At 24.0% G+C, this 21,448-nt stretch overlaps 1 protein-coding gene across 1 annotated transcript; it reads right to left on the bottom strand.

The window, feature by feature from the left end:
• Positions 1–12,763: 12,763 nt before the first annotated feature.
• On the bottom strand, positions 12,764–20,771 carry LOC128955988 (discoidin domain-containing receptor 2-like). The gene is made up of 7 exons (XM_054301669.1): positions 20,647–20,771; positions 16,222–16,372; positions 15,858–16,095; positions 14,869–15,768; positions 14,057–14,745; positions 13,143–13,515; positions 12,764–12,979 (listed from the first exon to the last, which is right to left on the bottom strand). Exons 1-7 carry the CDS (start codon positions 20,747–20,749, stop codon positions 12,764–12,766), a joined length of 2,670 nt encoding a protein of 889 aa, XP_054157644.1. The 5' UTR covers positions 20,750–20,771.
• Between the last annotated feature and the right edge of the window lie 677 nt (positions 20,772–21,448).

The raw sequence follows: 21,448 nt of genomic DNA, 5'->3' as shown, positions 1-21,448 counted from the left end.
CATACGTTAATATCATTTAAATATTATACTATACTGTACTTTATAATATAAATTATATACAGTACTACTAACATACGGTACAGTAGTAGTATTACTGATAACTGTTTGCGAGTTTTCACTTAAACTAAAAAAATATGTTAATTGAGATCTGAAAATGAATATTTTGGGTTCACAAATAATAAAAATAAAAAAACGGATAATTTAAATAATAATGCTATAATTTAATAACGGATAAAATCTATATAACAATGATAGTGTGACAAAAAAAAAGTTTGATGAATAAGTATTATTACTGTATTGTGTGATAAAATAAAAAAATAAAAAACTAAAAAAAATTGCATAAAAATAATTGATTTAAATATCTATATAAATATCTAAATAAATATAATACTGTATAATATTAAGGGGACTCAACAACAAGAAAACTAAAAAAATAAGTAATAATCAAAAGGAAAGTATGGTTTAAGAATCTAACGATTCCTTAATACACTACACATAATGTTTTTATTGCATACAATAGCCCAACTCATACATCCCTTTCTCTATCAGTTATACATTTTATACTATCGTTTTTTATGTTGTTGTTGTGTTATATAATATATATATATAATAAATTACATCACAATTTCTAGTGAACTGCTGCTTATCAACACATCTGAATAGTAGTAGAGCTTCTTTATCTCTCACCCACTCATTCACACACATAAACTCCACATCCATTTCCCCCATTCAATAAAATAGGCATTTCTTTAAAAAAAATTGCTATTGAATGGGAAAATACTTTTTGATTGAAGAGATGGATGTTTTTTTAAAAGAAAAAAAATCTTCTTTATAATTGTATGATTAGTTGTTAAAGATTTTTTGGTGTTGTTGTCGTTGTGATGAATCCCTACTATTAATATTATATTCTATACATAAACTATCATTTTTTTGCATTATTATTATTATTATCTATCTTCTTGTGTGTGATGTAAAAGTGATGCAAAAATATCTACACTTTTTTTTATACACTTTATTGTTATTGTTGAACAATATTGTGATAGAAATCTTATCTAAAAGATTTGAGTAAAATATTCTATATATATATATTATATAAATAGTAGTTATTGTATTTTAGGTAATATTTTTTGAATGGTTTTAATTTTAAAAAATAGTATTTTTTAAAAATTATTAAATCTAATGAATCAATTTTTCAAAATCAATCAAAATAAAATTTAAAAAATAATTTATAAATTGTATACAAATTTTTAGGTCACAAAAAATTTTCTATACTATTTTTAAATAAAAAATAATTTTTATACATCTCATAGTAAAATCAATAAATCTAATTATAAAAATAAATTAAATTTTAATAATAAATTGTGTATACTTTAGATAAAATGCAAACTGCTATTGTATTATTTATTTTATTGAAATTTATTATAATTAAATTTATTTTAAAATGTATATGTCTATACAATTATTTATTATATTAGTAAATTTTTCAAATTAGTTAATTGTATTTTTTATAGTTAGTAAAAATAAATACATTAGAGATATTTTTTTGATAATTATTATAAAAATAATTAGTAAAAACTATTAGATACTTTAGTATAGAATTTAATGATAATAATGACCAGAATATTCTTGTAATATAACCACAAAAATACAGATAAAGTTTAAGGAAATTGTTTATAACATAATATTATTTTTCTTATTTTTTTTGTATATATATTGTACACAATAAATATATACTCATATTTCCTATATTCATATACTCTACACATACTTTTTGTAAGTGATTTATAAATAACTGTTGCAATGAAAAAAAGTTTATTATTATTATTATATTCGCAGATATTTCATAACAATAAGCGTTGAAAGAAAACAAAACAAAAAAAGAGAGAGAATTGTCAAGAGATATGAAACTTAAATGAAAATATTTTTGTTTTATTGTTGTTTTGTCGGACCATTTGATTGCTTCCAATGGTTTTATCATTTTTCTTTTAGTATTAGTATTATTATTATTATTTTCAGATTCATCGATAATGAAAAAATAATAAAAAATACAATTTTCCAGAGAGAGAGAGAGAGAGAGAGAGAGAGAGAGAGAGAGAGAGAGAGAGAGAGAGAGAGAGAGAGAGATAGTGAGTGAGTAAGAAAACAATAATGTATTTTTCAATTTCTTTTAACGACTTTTTTGTTATATATATATATAAATTATATATAATATATATTTCTTAGTGATTATCATTTTGTGACATCTTTTCATATCTAAGAAATGTTATGTTGTCTTATCGTCTAATGGTTTAGAAATTTGTTTCATACATTTTTTTACCTTTTATTTTCTCATTAGATTTCAATTTTATATATATATAATAAATATTATAACAAATCTTTGAGTTATCTTAACTTTTTTACTGTTATTGTTGTTTAGTATTAAAAAATTCCTCTCAATATACTTGTTTAAATTCAATACACTATTTTTATACATAAAAAATTGGTTTTGAATATAATAACATAAAAGATGTGTTTGTTTATCAGTGAATTCCTTTACCATCAGGAATGACAACAAACTTATATAATAATAATAATAATAACAATAAAAAAAATATTATATATAAAAATACAGTACATTATCCATATTTTATAAGAAAAAAAACATAAGTGCATTGAAAACACACACACATAATGAATAAGATATGACATCAACAGAGAAATATTGAATTTAAAAGTGTAAAATAAAGTTTATTATAATGCGCTTATGGGATATACACCTAAGTGTTGGCACACATCATATTATTATTATTATTACAATTTTATTTTGCAGAGAGAGAGAGAGAGAGAGAGAGAGAGAGAGAGAGAAATCTTATAATATAAAACATATTTTTGTGATGTGAATTATATTACCTTTTATTTTTTGATTACAAATTAAGTATTTTGTAAACATTTGCCAAAAGTAGCGCTCAGTTATTTATAAATGGTAAGCCAGGTATGCGCTTAAATGGTATTTGTAAAGCAAAAATTGTATTATTATTATAAGATTATTGCGTTAAGGGTTTTCATTGTAAATGGGATTACAATATAACACATATTTACAGTACATATAGAATATACTGTACTGTAAATGTAATATATGGGTGTATCTCAAGTAAAATATTTTTCATGGATTATATTAATAGATACACACATAGTGTTTATGGAAAATAGTGTGTTTGAATAACAAAATTTTTATTTTATATATATATATATATAATGTAATATATTTTATTTTTTGTGTACATCACTTGAATAACAATATGAGTGTTAAAGTAAACCTCAAACCACACACATATATATACAAATAAAATAATATCTATTCTGCATAATAATTGAAAATTTTTTGTCTGATATTAATTTTTGTGATCAAATAGAAATTATTATTAAAAAACCAATTTTATTTAAAGTCATATATATAATATAATATACAGTATATTTAGATATGTCATTACATTCAATATTATTAAAAATTGTTTTATTAAAAGATTCGTTTGTAATACATATGTTTACATTTCATTATTATAAAGGTTATTATTATAAAATTGATATTAAAAATTGTAGGGAAAAAAATAATTACTATACCACTATTTATTTAAATTTATCCAAAATTCAAATATTTATACAACACTATATTGAATTGTAGTAAATTAATATACAGTATATAGTCTACAATATATTTGTATTTGTCTGTATAAATAATATAGTTTATATTAAATTTTAAGCTATTTTTTGATAGCAAAAAAGTAATATTTATTTTGATAAAAATATATATTTGTAAATATATTATTTATTTAGAAAATAACTTTTACTTTAAATAAATAAAAGTGATTTTTTATATTATTAGCTAAATATTGTAGTATCATATATTAATAAAATTTTATGAAAAAATATAAATGTATATAAATATATTTTTTAATTAGTTAAATTAATAGCAATAACAAATTATTTTTTAAAATTAAAAAAACTATTAAATAAAAATGTAGACAAAATATTAATCTTATTATATTAATACACATTATTTATTGTAAATGAGAGAAATGCATTGATAATTGTTTATCAAATATATATAATAAAACTTATTATCAAATAAAAGTTTAATATTTTTATTTTTCTAATAAACCATTAATTTATTCCAACAATAATAAAATATTTATGATTTTTACAGTTTTACAAAAAAATACTTGTATAAGATTCCTAATATTTATTTTTCAATTATTACTATACAGTATACTGTACTATACATACATATAATTTACATTTAGTTTTCTTTATAGTTTAGGTTGTTTTATATGAATATTTTGATTGTAATAATAGCTTATAATAATATTAATAATAATAAAAGTGGTAACAAAAGATTTATTACAAACATATAAAAAACATAATAATCAATAATATTTTTTTACAAAATACTATATATTTATAATGCATTTATAATATTTCATTTTATTGTATTTTTATTAGTATGTCAACTATAATATTTATTGTTTATATATCAATATATATATACACAATATTATAACATAAAAATCTATTGGAATTATAAGAAACTACAAAAAAAATTAGTCAAACATTGGAATTGAATATAAAATATATTGTGATATAATTAAAGTTATTATTTTGTTAATAAAACACTCACTTTCAATGTTTTTCTGTATAAATATTTATTATTCACTTGTCGTATAGGTCTCTCTCTCTCTCTCTCTCTCTCTCTCTCTCTCTCTCTCTCTCTCTYTCTCTCTCTCTCTCTGCAATAAAAAGTTTTATTACAAATGTATTTTGAATAGTATATGAAAATCTAAAATATTATCTATAAAAAAATCAACCAAAAATTTAAATGAATTACATTTACAGTCAAATGTCATATACCATAGTATAATATATATGCTTATATTGTACGTGTGACTCACACATACATACATACACACACACACACACACACTATATTATTATTATTATAACATTTATTTTAATGTTTTTTGGTCCTCAACTACACATATTCATGAAGTATATATGTATTAAAATTTAATGTAATTCTTAACACAATATTTTTACTGTATATATGATATTATTATTATTGCGGTATTTGTAAAGTAACACACAATGTGTTGTTATATATTATACACATTTATTATGTGAGGTGTGTGTGTGTATGTGTTTATAACTGTTTTATACTTTATATATTTTATGGAGACTACAACATGTAAACACTTATTTGTTTAGCTTTATACTGTATATATTTTAATGCAATGTGTTAAAAATAAATGAGTATTAACTTATATAATAGACATTTTCAACAACAAAAAATTATTAAATTTTAAAATGATTTTTTTATCCAAAGACGTGCCCAACACTTGAATGCATAACTTAAACGCATAATGAAATTAGTTTTAAATATAAATTTATAGATATTTTTTTTAACTTTTATGGTATTACATATCAATTATTTTGTTTTTCTTTAAAATAAAAAAAAAATAAAAAAAACTGCAAGTTATGTTTACTATTGAATTTATATAGAGTATTATAAAAATAGATGATCTATTTTTTACAGTACATAACATATATATTTTTTATATAAAAAAACAAGTATTTCCAATAAATCAATTATTAATTTTTATCAATAAATATATAAACATTTGGTTATTCAATAATTTAATGTATTTCAAATATGTTAAATTATTGTTAATTTATTAATTAAAATTATGGACCCACATTTGATAATTGAAACTACAAACATAATCAATGATTTGTGACCTACTTTTTCATATATATATATATATATATATATATTACATATCATTTTCAAATCAATTTAAATATAAATTGTGTGACAACGTGTGTCATTTAAAGACATACATACATACACATCAACACATTTAATAATATTATAATTTTTTTATATCATATGTAATTCAGACAACACTAACAAAATATATAAATTAATAGATATCTGTTTTCACAGTATAAACATATATTACTAATATTGAAATCTGAAGTTTTTTTTGAATATACAAAAATAAAACATGAGAGATGAGACCCATATATAATTGATTTCATAATATTGTATAACTATTACTACACTATCATATCATATGTACTTATTTTTGTTATGCAGATTATTGTGGGGCCCGTTATTTGATGACCAAACTATGGGAGTGTTATATACAGTATACATGCCATCCGTTTGTATCCCTAAATTGAAAACCAATTTTGCTGTTTAAGTGTGTGTAACAAATCATTTCAAAATATATTTAAATTAAATGCACTAAAAAAATTATATATAATTTTTTCGCAAACTGTTAGTGTGTGTGTGTTGGAGGACCATAACATTGCTAATAATAAAACTATTGGATATTATTATTATTATAAAAAGTACTATACTTTTTTTTAAAAAAATTACAATAAAATATAGTAATAATAGATTTGTTGCCGCATAGTGTAGATTCCCAGCATAGAAAAAATTACTGTATAATAAAAATAGATAAATATATATATATATATATATATATTATAATAAATAATATATTGTTTAGACCACCAACACAACTACTAAACCAACCGACCCATCACTCGTATGTCGTGCCATAAAATGTTTGAATATTTGAATAAAATTTATATTAACATTATGTAAACTATTTTTTTCATTTAAAAAAGGACTAATCGATCAAAAATGTTGGCAAAAATTATTTAGTAAATGGTCTCTTAATATATACTATATATATAAATATAATTTTGTAGTTTTACACTATATAATAGATATAAAACAAATTTTTTGAAAAAAATAATATAGCACATATTGTTAAAAATTATATTTATTTATACAATATTATACTGTATAAAAATAACATTGATTGCTAGTGTTGATATAATTTTTATTAATTAAATCTATTGTCAAAAATTGTTTTTATTTCTATAATACAATTATTAAAATTTCTTTTTACTTGTATTATAATTAGTAATAGTATTGACAATATTTTGCATAACAATGTGTGACAATTGTTTTCAAATATTAATAATTTTTATTTTAGAAATATTAGATTACTATGTCAACAAATATAATTAAATAAATAATATATATTATAAAACAAAAACATATATAAATATAAATTATTTTGATTTCTCAAACAATTCAATTCATTATACTAATAGTGATATACCGTATGTACTGTATATACAAAACCCAATTTATATACTATATATTGAAAACATTTATACTAAAAACAATTTGACTGATTTATAATGTTTATTAGTATAGGTATACTGTATTGTTAGGCAACACAATAAAAACATAATAAATTAGATGTCAAGCCCTAACATATGATACGATAAACAAAAACATTATTTCTTTACCGTTAAAAAAGTAATGTACTTTCGTTGTCATACAGTATATCGATATTATTTATACTATCAAAATGATCCTCTCCTCAAAAAAAACTATACAAAATAATAATATTTTTGCCAAAAAAATATAGACTATTTTGTGTAATTTTTATAGTATATCTATAATGTTATATTGTATATAATAAATAATTTTAATGATAGTCAATTAATGAATATTAAATTGTTTTAATATAATCTCTTTACATACATTTAACTAATGATTAATACGGTATATATATATATATATAAGTAGGACTAGTAAATATTAAATTAATAAAAAAAATATTTTGCATAATAATTTATCTAGGTAAAATTATTGCTGGGTCTGCCTAATAAAACTATAGTAATGTTTATTTTTCTAATGATTTTTTTGCTTTCTCTCTCTCTCTCTCTCTCTTTCTTAATTTCCATATATATATATATATATATATATATATTATTATATAATAAATATACTTATATTTCTTTACGTGTATTACAATAATCTTTGTTTGTATGTATGACTCACTCTTAATATACATAGTTTTTGTTGAAACAACAAAATACTAGAGTAGAAAAATAATTTAGTTTTCATTGATGATAGCAAGCTATAGATATGCTACTGTATACGAGAGAGAGAGAAAGAGAGAGAGAGAGAGAGAGAGAGAGAGAGAGAGAGAGAGAGAGAGAGAGCACCGTTAGATGCCTTTAACCAAATTAGTAGTGTCTCCTAAACACGCAATGATAACATCACATTTATATATATATATATATATATATTGTCTCCAATATCTAACACAATATAATATAACTGTTGTGTCAAACATTACAGAAGCTAAGGAACCGTCAGTAAAGAGGGCGTTCAATATGTCATTGAGTTGAGACCCCATACGCCACAGTCATATCACTATTATATTAATACATTTATAAATTGTATTTTCAAAATAAAACACACATTTCTCTATTTCCAAACACTGAATGTCTAATAATAATCATAATATGATATAATATAATCATTATTACTATGATTATGATTATAGCTTTAGCACACAAATGTCATATAATATATGATGAGTGCATTAAACTTTACTTTTAGTCTTATATATGATATCTTTAAATATTTATATTTAAATAAAATTAGTAATAATAATATATATTTTTAGTTTTTATATTAAAATAAATACTTGATTTTTCAATTAAAATATTATTATTAAAAAATAAAATTAAATACAAATTAGAAGTTTGTTAATAAAGTTAATAAAAATTCTTATAAATATTTATTATATTTTATAAAATGTATATATTATAATTTACTACTAAAATTATTTATTCAATTTAATATTTTTATATCTATAATACTTAATATAAAATACAATATTATAATAATATCTGCTTATATACAGTAATTTTGTTTAAAAATTTATATTATATAAAAACTAAAAATAAAATATATAAATAAATATTATTAGCTGAAAAACTTATCTTAAATTAGATATATTTGTTTAAATATTTATTTTTGTAATTTAACTTTAAATAAAACTACTTATTTTAAATATAAAACACACATAAAAATAATAATATATAAATTATATTAATATTTATATAGTAATATAGTTTGAAGTATAAAATATCTTATATCTTATATATATATACTGTATATATATATATACTCTTATATCACATAAACTATATTCAAATACAATATTTTAAAAATACATTTAAAATTCAATATACAGTATACTGTAGTATATATATATAGTATAAATTTATATTGAATACAACAACTAATAACAGAATAAAAAATAAAATAAGAATAAGAATATGTAAATATAAATACAAATACAAAAATATTATTAAATTTTGTAAAAAGAAAATGAATTTATAGTTTCATTTACAGTGAAAGAGACGACAGTTCCAGTGTAAAGGCTAAACATATTATCAATACATATGTGTGAATGTATTGAACGGTATGGTTGGTGTTGTATGTGTGTGTGTGTGTGTGTGTGTGTGTGTGTGGAGTTGACCGACAATCATATCTATTATACATTAGGTATGAGTATATATACATTACTTATATATATATATGTCGTGTGAGTTGTGAATTGAAAAAAGTATAGAAATATACAAAAGTAGTGTATATTTTGCTCTGAATTTTAATCTAATGTCAACACACATAACGGTGTACACGATATGTGTCCGCAAATAGAGAGTGAGTGAGAGGACTGTTAGATCACTCATACTGTATATACATAATAATAATATATATACTATACATACACTGTAATAATAAAAGTGTGTAAAAGAAGTGAAAATGATTACTATGTTTGTATTAAATCAATCTTTTATGAAAAGCGACTGCCATTGCATTACTATTAGGGACAGGGAGTCAGTGAGAGGGAGGGGAGAGAATGAGAGTATGCTATTCGGAAAGGGCTAGTAGTGTGTGTGTGTGTGTAGTGCAGGTAATACTCTTGGGATACGATATCAAAACAGGGACTGGAAATACAGTTTTGGAGAAAATTATATACGAAAGAGAATTGTTAGCCAAAAATTTTTAGTGTAGATTCTGGTGAAGAAAAAAAACTTTTTTTTTGACAATAATCGACCAAAATTTGATTGCTATTAACGCCACCAATGTTTATGTACTAAACATTTATATACAGTATATACTGTACACTACCCGCTAAAATGTAGTGTTATGTATACATCAAATCAATTTTTTGTGTGCCTTAACATCGATTCATCATTAGTTTGATGGTGACGGCGGCCATGTGCTGTTCCCAGTCTATCAAAAACGATAAGTGCCCGAACGGCAGTTCAGCGTTACCCGTACAGAGCACTGGTAGTGTACATAAAACCCTAACAGTGCCGATCGGCAAGAATAATTTGATTGACTCATTCATCACAATCTTTTATATACTGTATATATAACACACAGAAAATTATATATAATTCAATGTATATTTGACACACAATATTATTGCATTAGTGTAAATTATATACTGTATATTATATATATAAGTTTAGGTACATTTTTACAGCCATTGATAATATGACTGTATATTATTCAACATTGTTTTTTATTTTGAATACTACAGTATATACTAGAATATTCAAAATAATTATTATTGCATTTAATTGATTGCCTCTATAGTGAAACACATACAACTTTACCGTATAAATTATATTTTTAGTAATTGAGATATACGTACGTATGTAATCATAAAACATAATTAATAGTAATATGAACCCCAATGATATAGAAAAAAATTGTGGTACTCTTTTATGCTATAAATATATAGATCATTACTGGGCTCAGGGATACGTCAAGTCCATTATACATATATATATGCCAGAAGCTCATCAATAATTAAGTGGTGACTCAACTTATACAGTATAGTCCAGTGAAAATGCAATGAAATAACTTATTCATTGATTTCGCTTGTTTTGTGTGCCATTAAATGGTTTGTGTTTTATTTATATTCATTGCCATTATTATTATTATTGCATTTCAAATATATGATTTATTTTCTATAAAAACAGAGACCATAATATTTTTTATAAAGCATTGATTGCATATACATGTCACACATATTTATAATTTCAGTATTTTTTTAGGAAAAATAACTTTTTTCACTTATTAGTACTGTATTTTGTAGTAATAGTAGTGTAGATATTTATACAGTATAATGTACTATAACAAAAATGTTAACTAAACATATAAGCGACAAATTATTTGACACAATTGAATTATGTTCACAAAATTAGATTCAAATACTAACAATCAAATCAAAACGCATATTAATATTTTGTGTGTGTGTGTGTGTGTAGTGTTAGTCAGTCAGTCATTTTAGTGGTTTTTTTATAACCATAATATAAGTTTAACTTACTTTTTTTTGCGATGATATTACTACTACTAGTAGTAGTTTTATGGTAGTATGTATGCTATATGGCATCGGTATGATTATTATAAGTTGTGCCCAACAGTTATAACAATAGTTTAATGTATCGGAATAATTTTTAATCAGCAAAATAATACACACCATTGGTATGGACCATATGATGACCATATAAACCGCAAATTGTTTTCGCCATAAAAATCATCACTTAATATATCAATTGTATGGCAACGGTTGGCTGGTTTATAGCATATGTTACAACACAGATATTACATATATATATATATATATATTGGGAGAGACTATTGCCTCATCAGATACAGTATAGTACTGTATATACTGCATAATTGTAATGTTTTGTGGATGAGATAAAGTTTATATATATATATATATAATTTCTATACAATTGAAAAAATTTTCCAAATGTTAATAAAATGTGTAATCTCTGGCGTATTTAAGTGTCAAATCATGCATTTAAATACATAATAGAAATAATTTTACTAACATTTATATCCTATTTAAATATTATAATATGTATATATATATAATTTAAATATAAAGTTATTGTCACTTTTGTCAAATTGTGATAACTCATATCAAAAGCTAAATTTTAAAAATAGCTTTATTATTAATAATAATATATAATATTTATCATCAAAAATAATAAACTAATTAAATTATTTTATAACATATTTTATTATTTTATTTTTTTGTACAATAATTTATTTGTCAAAATTAAATACATTTAATTTATTGTATACAAAGTGATCATAAATTTTATTTTTTATTTTTTTAAATTGAAATCTATAATATTGTCATCAGTGGGTATAAGTCCTATAGGTTTTACCATTTGTTTCAATAAAATTTGTTCAATTATATCAATATTTAATTTAATTAAATTAAATTTAAATTAAACATATATATATATATATATAATTTGTATAAAATTTATTTTTTCAAAACACATTTAGTTATTTTATTTACATAATATTTACATTAGACATTTATGTACACATAAACTCATTAATTAAAATTTGGCAAAAAAATACATTTTGTGTATATATTTATTAATTAGTTTATATAGTATTGAATTGAAATTATAAATAAACTTTAAAAGCATGTTATTTTGAGCTAACATTTGAAAATATTTTTTAAAAATTTGTTGTTAGTAATGTGATATGGATTTAATGTTAATTTTTTAATAAGATTATATCAATTGATTTGAATTAATTTAATTACCGGTATATCTAATGGTAAAAAACTGTTTTTCATTTATAAATTACAATAATAAGGCATTTATAAAATAAATACAAATAAATATTATATATATATATATATACCAATAAACTATTATTTATTTGCCTTAATTTAATAGTAATAATAAAAATAATAATTCAAATATAACAAAAAAATACCAAATGATAACTTGCTTTTTCATTTGTTGTTGCAATCATACAATCAAATGATTGTGTTTTTATTTTATTATTTTTTTATAAAGCATTTGTCTTTTGAGGCTTAAGTGTCTTGAGATTCAAGAAAAAGGAAATCTCCCGAAACGTTGGCCGCGAACCGTCGTTTGTTTGCCAACAGTCTAGCATAAGGTTAAACAATTTGTCGGGACAGCCATCAGGTTTGGGCTGAGCCAATATACGTTGACTACTGTCCTCATTAAACGAGTGATAATAAATGTCTTTATAAGTGCACTCCTATTTTTTGGTGACAACAAATTTGGGATATATTATATATATATATATTGGTATATAAGCTTATGTTAAGTGATAGCATTTTATCAAAATTTATTACATGAGATAAAGTGATTATATGATGATATGATATCATATAATATATATATTATATATAATGACTTACATTATTGGATATTTGCTCGTAAACGGCGGCCACAGCCTTAAGGAAGGACTGATCATCTAAGGTGTGGAAAGGCTTTAGAGCGCAATAAGTCATGATTTCCCACAAAAGTACGCCAAACGAGTAGACGTCCGACTTTGTGGTGAACTGTCCGTGAATTAGTGACTCAGGACTCGCCCATCGGATGGCCATTCCGTTTACGTAATCGCATTGATTAGACGTATTGAAAGCGCCCGAATCGCCTACTTTAATGACCAGATTCCGTGTGTAGACCACTATATTACGGGCGGCCAGATCTTTGTGAACGAAACCCAATGTTTCCAAGTATTTCATACCCGACGCCACCTCACTGGCGATGTGGACCTGTGTTGAGTAACTGTATGTATGGGAGACATAAGATAGGGACAGTTGGCTTAGTTTGTTTAGTGAGGGTTGGCTGTTATGTACGTGTGTGTGAGTTTGAATATCATTTAAATATTATTAAAGTCTAATCACACAAAAACCAAAACTGTGTGTCGTTTCTGATAACAATCTGTTCCCTCACCACATCTCATATACAAACACACATAACTTTCCCATTTATCATAATATTATATATTATATTAATACACCAAATGTTAGTCAACTCATGATTTGCATTTGATTTATGATTTAATGAAAACAATATTTACTAAACGTTTTTCTCCATTTCATTGAGAAAATAATATTTTTATCGTTTATTTAATACTAAACTAAAAAAAATTACACCAAGTATTAAGTTAAGTGTCAATTAATTTAAATATGTAAACATACTATAATATAATATATTACTTTTTTAAATGAATTTTTTAATTAAGTGTCAAAAAATTATCAGAGCTTTAAAATGTAATTTACTGTAAATTTGTCAAAAAAAACAAAATTTTTAGTTAAAAACAAACCTCAATTGATTGCTATCACAGTTCCTCATATAGTGATTGAGATCACAGTCGCCGACCTCGAGAACCATTGCCGTAAAGTCCGGTTCCGATATATAGCCGAAGAGTTTGGCTATTCGTTCGCTTTTAGCCGATATAAACCACTTGGACTTCATTTCGTGATAAAAATCATTCTTCAACTTCTCGTTTCGCAGCGCTTTCAACACAACAAGTGTTTCATTGTCCGACTGGTCATCACTTTGCGATCGCATCCGTTGCTGATATTTACCGATCGATAGTTCACCGAATTTTGACGAACCAAATGGCGTACGAATCAAAACAATGTCCTCGTCGTTGATCTTCGGTATACACTTGAGATCGACAATCGTATCGTTAACACCGTTAGTATATTTGAAAGTCGATCCATTAGTTTTAATAAAGTTATTGTTTCGCAAAGTTTTCGGCGACTGTATATCAGATGAAGCGTAATGTTTTTGATGGCCAATCAATGGATTTTCTATCAAATGTTTTTGCTGTGGTTTTGGTGTCGATTTTGCCGATGATATTGTTTGCGGTATATTTGGCTTACCATTGGGTATGGATAGATTAGTTTGGGCCACATCGGGAACTGCATATTCTGGATCATTCAACGATGAGCTCCGGGATGGACACAAATCTTTGAGTTCACAATAAAGTGGAGTACGAGCTAAGTCCTAACGAAAAAATTTTATGTAATATATTTTTGGTATACACTATTGTAATGTTATTTCAATATATATATATTTATTTAATATATTTTTATCATTTATTATTATTATTATTATAATATAACTTACATTTTTTGAGTGAACCACTTCATGAACAATATGTCCCGTCTTATCCTTTCTTTTCATATGAAATCTAATGAAAACTATACTTCCAATGAAAATCAACGTAAATATGATACCAAATACTATCAATAAAATAGTTTCACTCATTAGTGATCGGTTGTTGTTTATGGCAGCCGTTGTTATTGGGATCAAGTTTTCCGAATATTCCAAGTGATGATAGCTTTCGGTAAAATTTTCCTCAATTTTTGACATTTTAAATGACACTTCACTAATGAGTAGCCATTTCTTAGCAAATTTGAGCTCAAATTTTACAAACTTTCCGATGCGATGATGCATATGAATGACTACATCCCTAGCCTTTTCAATCATATTGTCGGCCATATAGGAAAACTCTACCGGTTTTTTGGACCAAATTTTTCCATTAAAACTAAACCATATCTTTGCCGATGAAAACACTTCCATGTCTTGTGAGTATATATTATGGCTGTGAAAGCTGGCAGACGTAAAGTTTTCCATATCTTTGAATTCAAATATAATTTGTACAAAACTACTGATTTCTCCATCAGATTTCCAACCGATCCATTCGTAACCCTTATTAACCTTATAGTTGTCGTCACCTCTGATACCATCGACAAGTTGGCCGATACCACCGGTAAGATATCTATTGTTGTCTTGTCTGCCATCATATGTCATGTCAACCAAATCGCCAAACTTTCCTCTGTCTCCGTCAGGCATAGAATAGGCAATGGGAAGACTGTTTTGTTTGCAACCGTATAATTCAAGTCTCAGACATGTTGTCCTCTGATGACTAGCAAAGGGAACAATTCGGATGAGATTTATGCCAACCAATGGATGTGTCAATTGATGATTGACCACTGTATAGGTATCGGTATTTCCCGGAAATTTCTGTATGAAATTATTTTACAATATATTATATTTTTATTTAATAACTTTAATAATATTGTTGTACTAATGTTGTACTAGTGATAACATACATGATTGCCTGTATGATCGGTCCATTTATGCCAATTAGTGCCGTTATCTCTGGAATATTCAATCCACAATCCCTCAACATATTCAACACCGACACCATTACCGAACCGGCCCTGAATGGCAATACCGGTTACCACATATAAATCGCGTAGATTTACTTGAATCCATTCGGTACCCGATGTGGGCTCCGATAGCTGTGTTAGTGGACACCAGGCGCCACCCACTAACTCCCTGTTCAATCTATAGAAAAAATAGTTTATTAAATAACTATTTTTAAAAAGCAACTTTAATTGTCATAATTAGTAACTGCACATAAATAAAGTTGTTTAAAGGAAATGTCAAATAAATTGAGACAAACAAACTGACCGCGCATTCTGTGGTCCGACACTTCGTTGATTATATGAAGACGAGGCCGTAATGTCTTCATCAGGGATGACACCCGACTCCATTCCCAATGCTTTGGGACCACCCGTGTAATCGCATAAATCACTTTTCTTAATATCCACTATTGTATCATCTGTTTTTTGAAATGAAATTGGGATACAAAAAAAAATAGTATTTTGACATTAATAGTAATAAATATTAAATATAGTTGCCATATGTATAGCCAAATAATATTATATTGTATAAAAGTTTTATATTTGCCTGGTTTGAAACTTTGTGCAAATAATCTATATATTTATACTATTATAAGCCATTTGTGATTTAAATCATTTTTCCTTATTATGCATTATTATTACTATTATATTGACAATAGAAATATAGTACCAATTCATAGACTATTATTATTACTACTACAGTACTACTACTGATATAATAATAACTCTCTCACTCTATTTAACTAAATAACCAAAAAATTTTTTTTGTTGAATGAAAAAAAAGTAGTGGAGATTATATTAATAATAGTAATTCCTTTATTCAAACCATACATACAAAGTATATGTTGAAAGCTGTTTGCTATGAAAACTGGTATTTACATTACATTTAAAAAGATCGGCTACAATGCTGTCCAACAATAATTGTAGGGTTGGACACACATACACTAAAATTTGGATATAAACTCATATAACTAAAAATGTAAGAATGATATTCAATGTACAGTAATATATAATAATGCCTTTGAATAGGCTTTAAAATAGAGAGAACCTCCGAGAATGTCAATCATATATTAACTGAAAGTCTCAAACCCTATAGTTTGCCGGAACCATCAGCTCCGGTATGTCGTGTATGCGAAACCATATAATACAGTACAACATTGCATTGTAAGTGTTATTTTTCTTATTAATATTTGTGTCACAATCCTTTCACTGTATATTATTTATAAAAATGAATTCATTGTCGTTGAATCACCAAAAATAATAATAATTGTTTAACCAATTAAATATATAGCAATGTTTTTTTAAACAAAAAGTAAAAACTTGTCTAAAAATATGTATATTATGTACAGTAAATACTGTATACAATTTGAAAATTTATGCTTAAAATGTAATATTATAAATTTTAATGACAATATATATAAATCATAGAAATGTCAAAAAAATTTTGCTAAAATAAAATATGTTTTGAAACAATTGTTATGCCTGTCTGTCGAGTTAATTGCTAACAACAATAAGTCAGACAACTAGAGATTAAATAACAAACAAAATTTTCAATTTTTCATATGCCCTCACAAAATAAAAATTGTGTAACACAAAAATAAATTAAATGCAATAATAATAATATTATAAATAAGTTTTATTTCATATAAGACTTATTTGATTTTAAACAAAAATTCAAAGCACATAAAAAAATAAAGAGAGCGAGAATTGAAAAGTTAAATGCGATAATAGTTTCGTGATTTTCGGGACAATCAATATAAATACACTATTAATATAACTTATATAGTGTACGGCACCGGTAGGTATGCCAGCTGTATGTAAGTGTGCAGTAATATCCAGTGAATTATATAGATATGTATGTGTGTTTGTGGATTGCCTGAGGGGCACACAAATACAGATATTTTTTGTGGGAATATTTCTTTCAATTTTTTCTACTTTAGGAGTTACACTCTAGACATCAGGTGCTCTCTCTCTCTCTCTCTCTCTCTCTCTCTCTCTCTCTCTCTCTCTCTCTCTCTCTTGTATTCACTCTTTCACTTTTAAACAGTTCATTTGATTTAACTATTTTAAAAGTCAATCTATTAATATATGGCATCACCTTTTTTAAAGGAGACCTCCCTTCCCGTCTATACACCCGAAAACATATGTCAAAACTTATGAATTATAACTCCTTGTGTTTTGTTGTTATGGACTCTACAGTACTCTCCAACTATTGACAGCTCCGGCCTATTAAGTGTTTTCTAAGAGAGTATTAATACTGTGCTCTCGTTTTTAGTTATGTTTTCGAGAGATTGAATTGAAAAATAGTTTTTAGTCTATTTTTTTCAAAACAATTATCTCTATTTCTCGATTTCAGATTCAATAGAAATATAGCTAATAATATACACACAAAAAACTAAATGCACTTAAATATAGAGTACAGAAAATTGTTTACCAAAAAAACAATAATAAAAAAACAATTGCATTTAAGTATATAAAAAACTATTCATTAACAGTAAATTTATTTTATTGTTGTTATTTTTAATTTATTATAATTACACAAAACTAGAAAATCAAATAAGGTAGTGCCTAAATTATATATATATATATATATAGTGATATTTATTAATAAATGTTTTTTCTCTCTAAATGTAACATTGCAATTAGCAAATAATTTATTTGTAACATAAATAACAATTATATATTTATATAATAATATGTAATAACAATTTTCAAAACTGTTTACATAACTTGCATGTATACTATATATATACAGGTATTGTTAGTTATAATACTATGTTTTTTTAAAAAAGCATTACATGAAGAGATATGAGATACAAAAATAAAAATTTGATTTTTATAAAAATATTGAAATGCTTTTTTAGATTATAAGACATAAAAGTTTTCAAATAATTTGTAAAAGATTTTTGTGAAAATCTTCTTAAGGGAGTTAACAACAAATTTAATGCCAGTGTTTAGTGTTATAACTTATAACTTAAAATATAGTATAAATATATATAATATAAAGAAATAATAATAAGAATATACAAAACTCTTACAAAAATTTCAATAATAAATTTTATTAGGATTCAGTTATTCCCAATTGACATCAATTAAATGATTTACTTTTTTTTACTGTCAAGTATTTACTTTAATATTTACTTATATGATATCAGATATAGTAATACATAAGTATTTACAAATATATATAATAATGTTTAGCTATAGTAGTAAATTTATTATTTAGTTTATGTAATTATAACTAGATATGGGAATAAAGATTTAACATAATATAATAAGCATTTAAATTTAATTTTGTATTTAAATATATATATAATCTAATAATAAGAATAATAATAATAGAATTTTCTATTGATTTTGTAATTCTTAAACTTTTAACTACAATATAAAACATTATTTTATTTTATTTTCACATAAAAACTTAGTACTGTATTATCATTACAAATGGAGATCCCATTTGATTTATATATTTTCTCACAAACATTAAGTTAGATTTAATTCATTGATAATAAATAGGATAAATGTCTCCAACAATTGTGTGACCATAACTTAATTATATAATAAATAAGTATTTATTACTTAAACCCATAAGTTGTCTCTTATAAACTACTGTCTTATATATTTGCGTTTTAAACTACTCTCACCATAGACTGTATCACTACATTACCCCACATAAGACATAACACATATATTAACAAAAAATATTTGTTAAGACAAGGTTTACGATAAGTGAACGTATAGTACAGTATATGTGAGTTAAAGAGAGATTTTTTTTGTAATTCACATTTGAATAGATCTCAATGTAAAATATGCTCACATAATGACATTAAGAAATATTTAATGGCCCGTAGGCTAGGGATAGGGAGCTGCGGGTCTGGCAATGAGTAGCTATGATATGAGTTTGAGTAATAAGTTTGAGCTCCAGTAGGATAAGCAAAGAAACTGCCGATGAAAGTGAATATATATTATCTATAAAAAATTGAAATCATTTTAAAATCATTTTTATTTGCTAAATGTCATCTCATATATGTGTATTAAAATTTGATAATATATTTACTCTACTTTACTTTATAAGCAATAGTTTAAATATACTTAAGTGAAAACTTTTGTTGACAGCTATACTGTATATATCATATATATTCAAAACTGTTAAAAATCTGACATAAAACTGATTATATATTTTTTCTGAATTTATTTATAAATCAATTAAAAAATAAAAAATCTATTTTGCAATTCAATTAGAAATAAGACGATAATGAAGTTTAATTGAATGTAAACATTTGGACAGAAAATAAAATATATTTTTTTGTCGTTTGTTTAACATAAATATTGAAATGTTTAAACAAATATACGACAAATTGAATTCATATAAGATTTTAACTTTTATTTTTTTTCTATATTGTATTATATTATGTTTGCATAACATTATACAGTATTTTACAATATTCAAAAACGTTATTTCAATTAGCGGCTAATTGTATGATATGTCATCAAAAGTCATCAAAAAATAAATAAATAAAATATTTATAGAAAATATATATATATATAAATATAATAATAATGATAATATATATTATGAGTAAAGTTCAATGTATAATATGTACATAAATAGTTTCATAGCAATCATAATAATTATATGAAAGCTAATAATAATAATAATGAGTGTTAAAAAAGTGGTCATTAGATTACATACCGTTATGTCGTTTCGTAAATTCCAAGGTATCGACCAAATGGTTGGACACCAGATATAATTGAATAATCACTGCAAACAACCAGTATATGATCGGTGATTGCATTTTTGCTAAAGAGTCGACCTCTCAATCTGTATATATACTGTATATTGAAAAGAGACAAAAATATATATATAATAAGATTATATGAGTTGTCATTAATTTCAAAGGTTTGTCATACAATGCAATTGACATCTATAATGGCTTTAATATATTGAAAATAGTTTTCAGCACTACATTACTGTATATTGAGACAGAAAATGGGATGTAAATAGAGAAAAGCTAGTGAGTGAGCACAGGGAGTATAGAAAGTTTAATTATATAAAATGACTATATATTGTCTGTGCACTTGTTTTTACAATCGACAGACCCATTATTTGGTAGCTGTTTAAGGGGGCTAACAGTGCCAACAGTATATATATATATATATATATATATAATGTTAGAAAACAGTAACTATTGTAATAGATTTGTGTATAAATTACAAGCAGTCAAACACATTATGGGAACAGTTGTGTTGGTGTGTATGTACTGTATGTGTGTGTGTTATCGTTAGCCCTTTGGCTGATTAGTTGTATAATATAATGTGTTCATAAAATGTCTATATTTTGCATTATATATATATATAATACATTAGACACCAACTAAAAGTAAATCACTTCAATAACTATTTTTTTAATATTTATTTTGAGACATTAATCTTAATATATATATAGAAAAAATATGTGAAATATTTTGTCGACTGTAAGAGTTTTTTTCTATTTC

The sequence above is a fragment of the Oppia nitens genome, unplaced genomic scaffold (assembly GCF_028296485.1).
Source record: "Oppia nitens isolate AA-2021 unplaced genomic scaffold, nextdenovo-longstitch-racon4-pilon3 scaffold2_pilon_pilon_pilon, whole genome shotgun sequence".
Lineage (NCBI taxonomy): Eukaryota > Metazoa > Arthropoda > Arachnida > Sarcoptiformes > Oppiidae > Oppia > Oppia nitens.
This window is presented reverse-complemented; position numbering and strand designations above follow the sequence as displayed.

Coding starts and splice junctions, on each gene's coding strand:
- LOC128955988 (XM_054301669.1), bottom strand. CDS start 20,749: ATGCAATCACCGATCATATACTGGTTGTTTGCAGTGATTATTCAATTA. Junction 16,096..16,221: donor GTCGGACCACAGAATGCGCG/GTCAGTTTGTTT, acceptor TTTTTTCTATAG/ATTGAACAGGGAGTTAGTGG. Junction 14,746..14,868: donor AAGTGGTTCACTCAAAAAAT/GTAAGTTATATT, acceptor TTTTTTCGTTAG/GACTTAGCTCGTACTCCACT.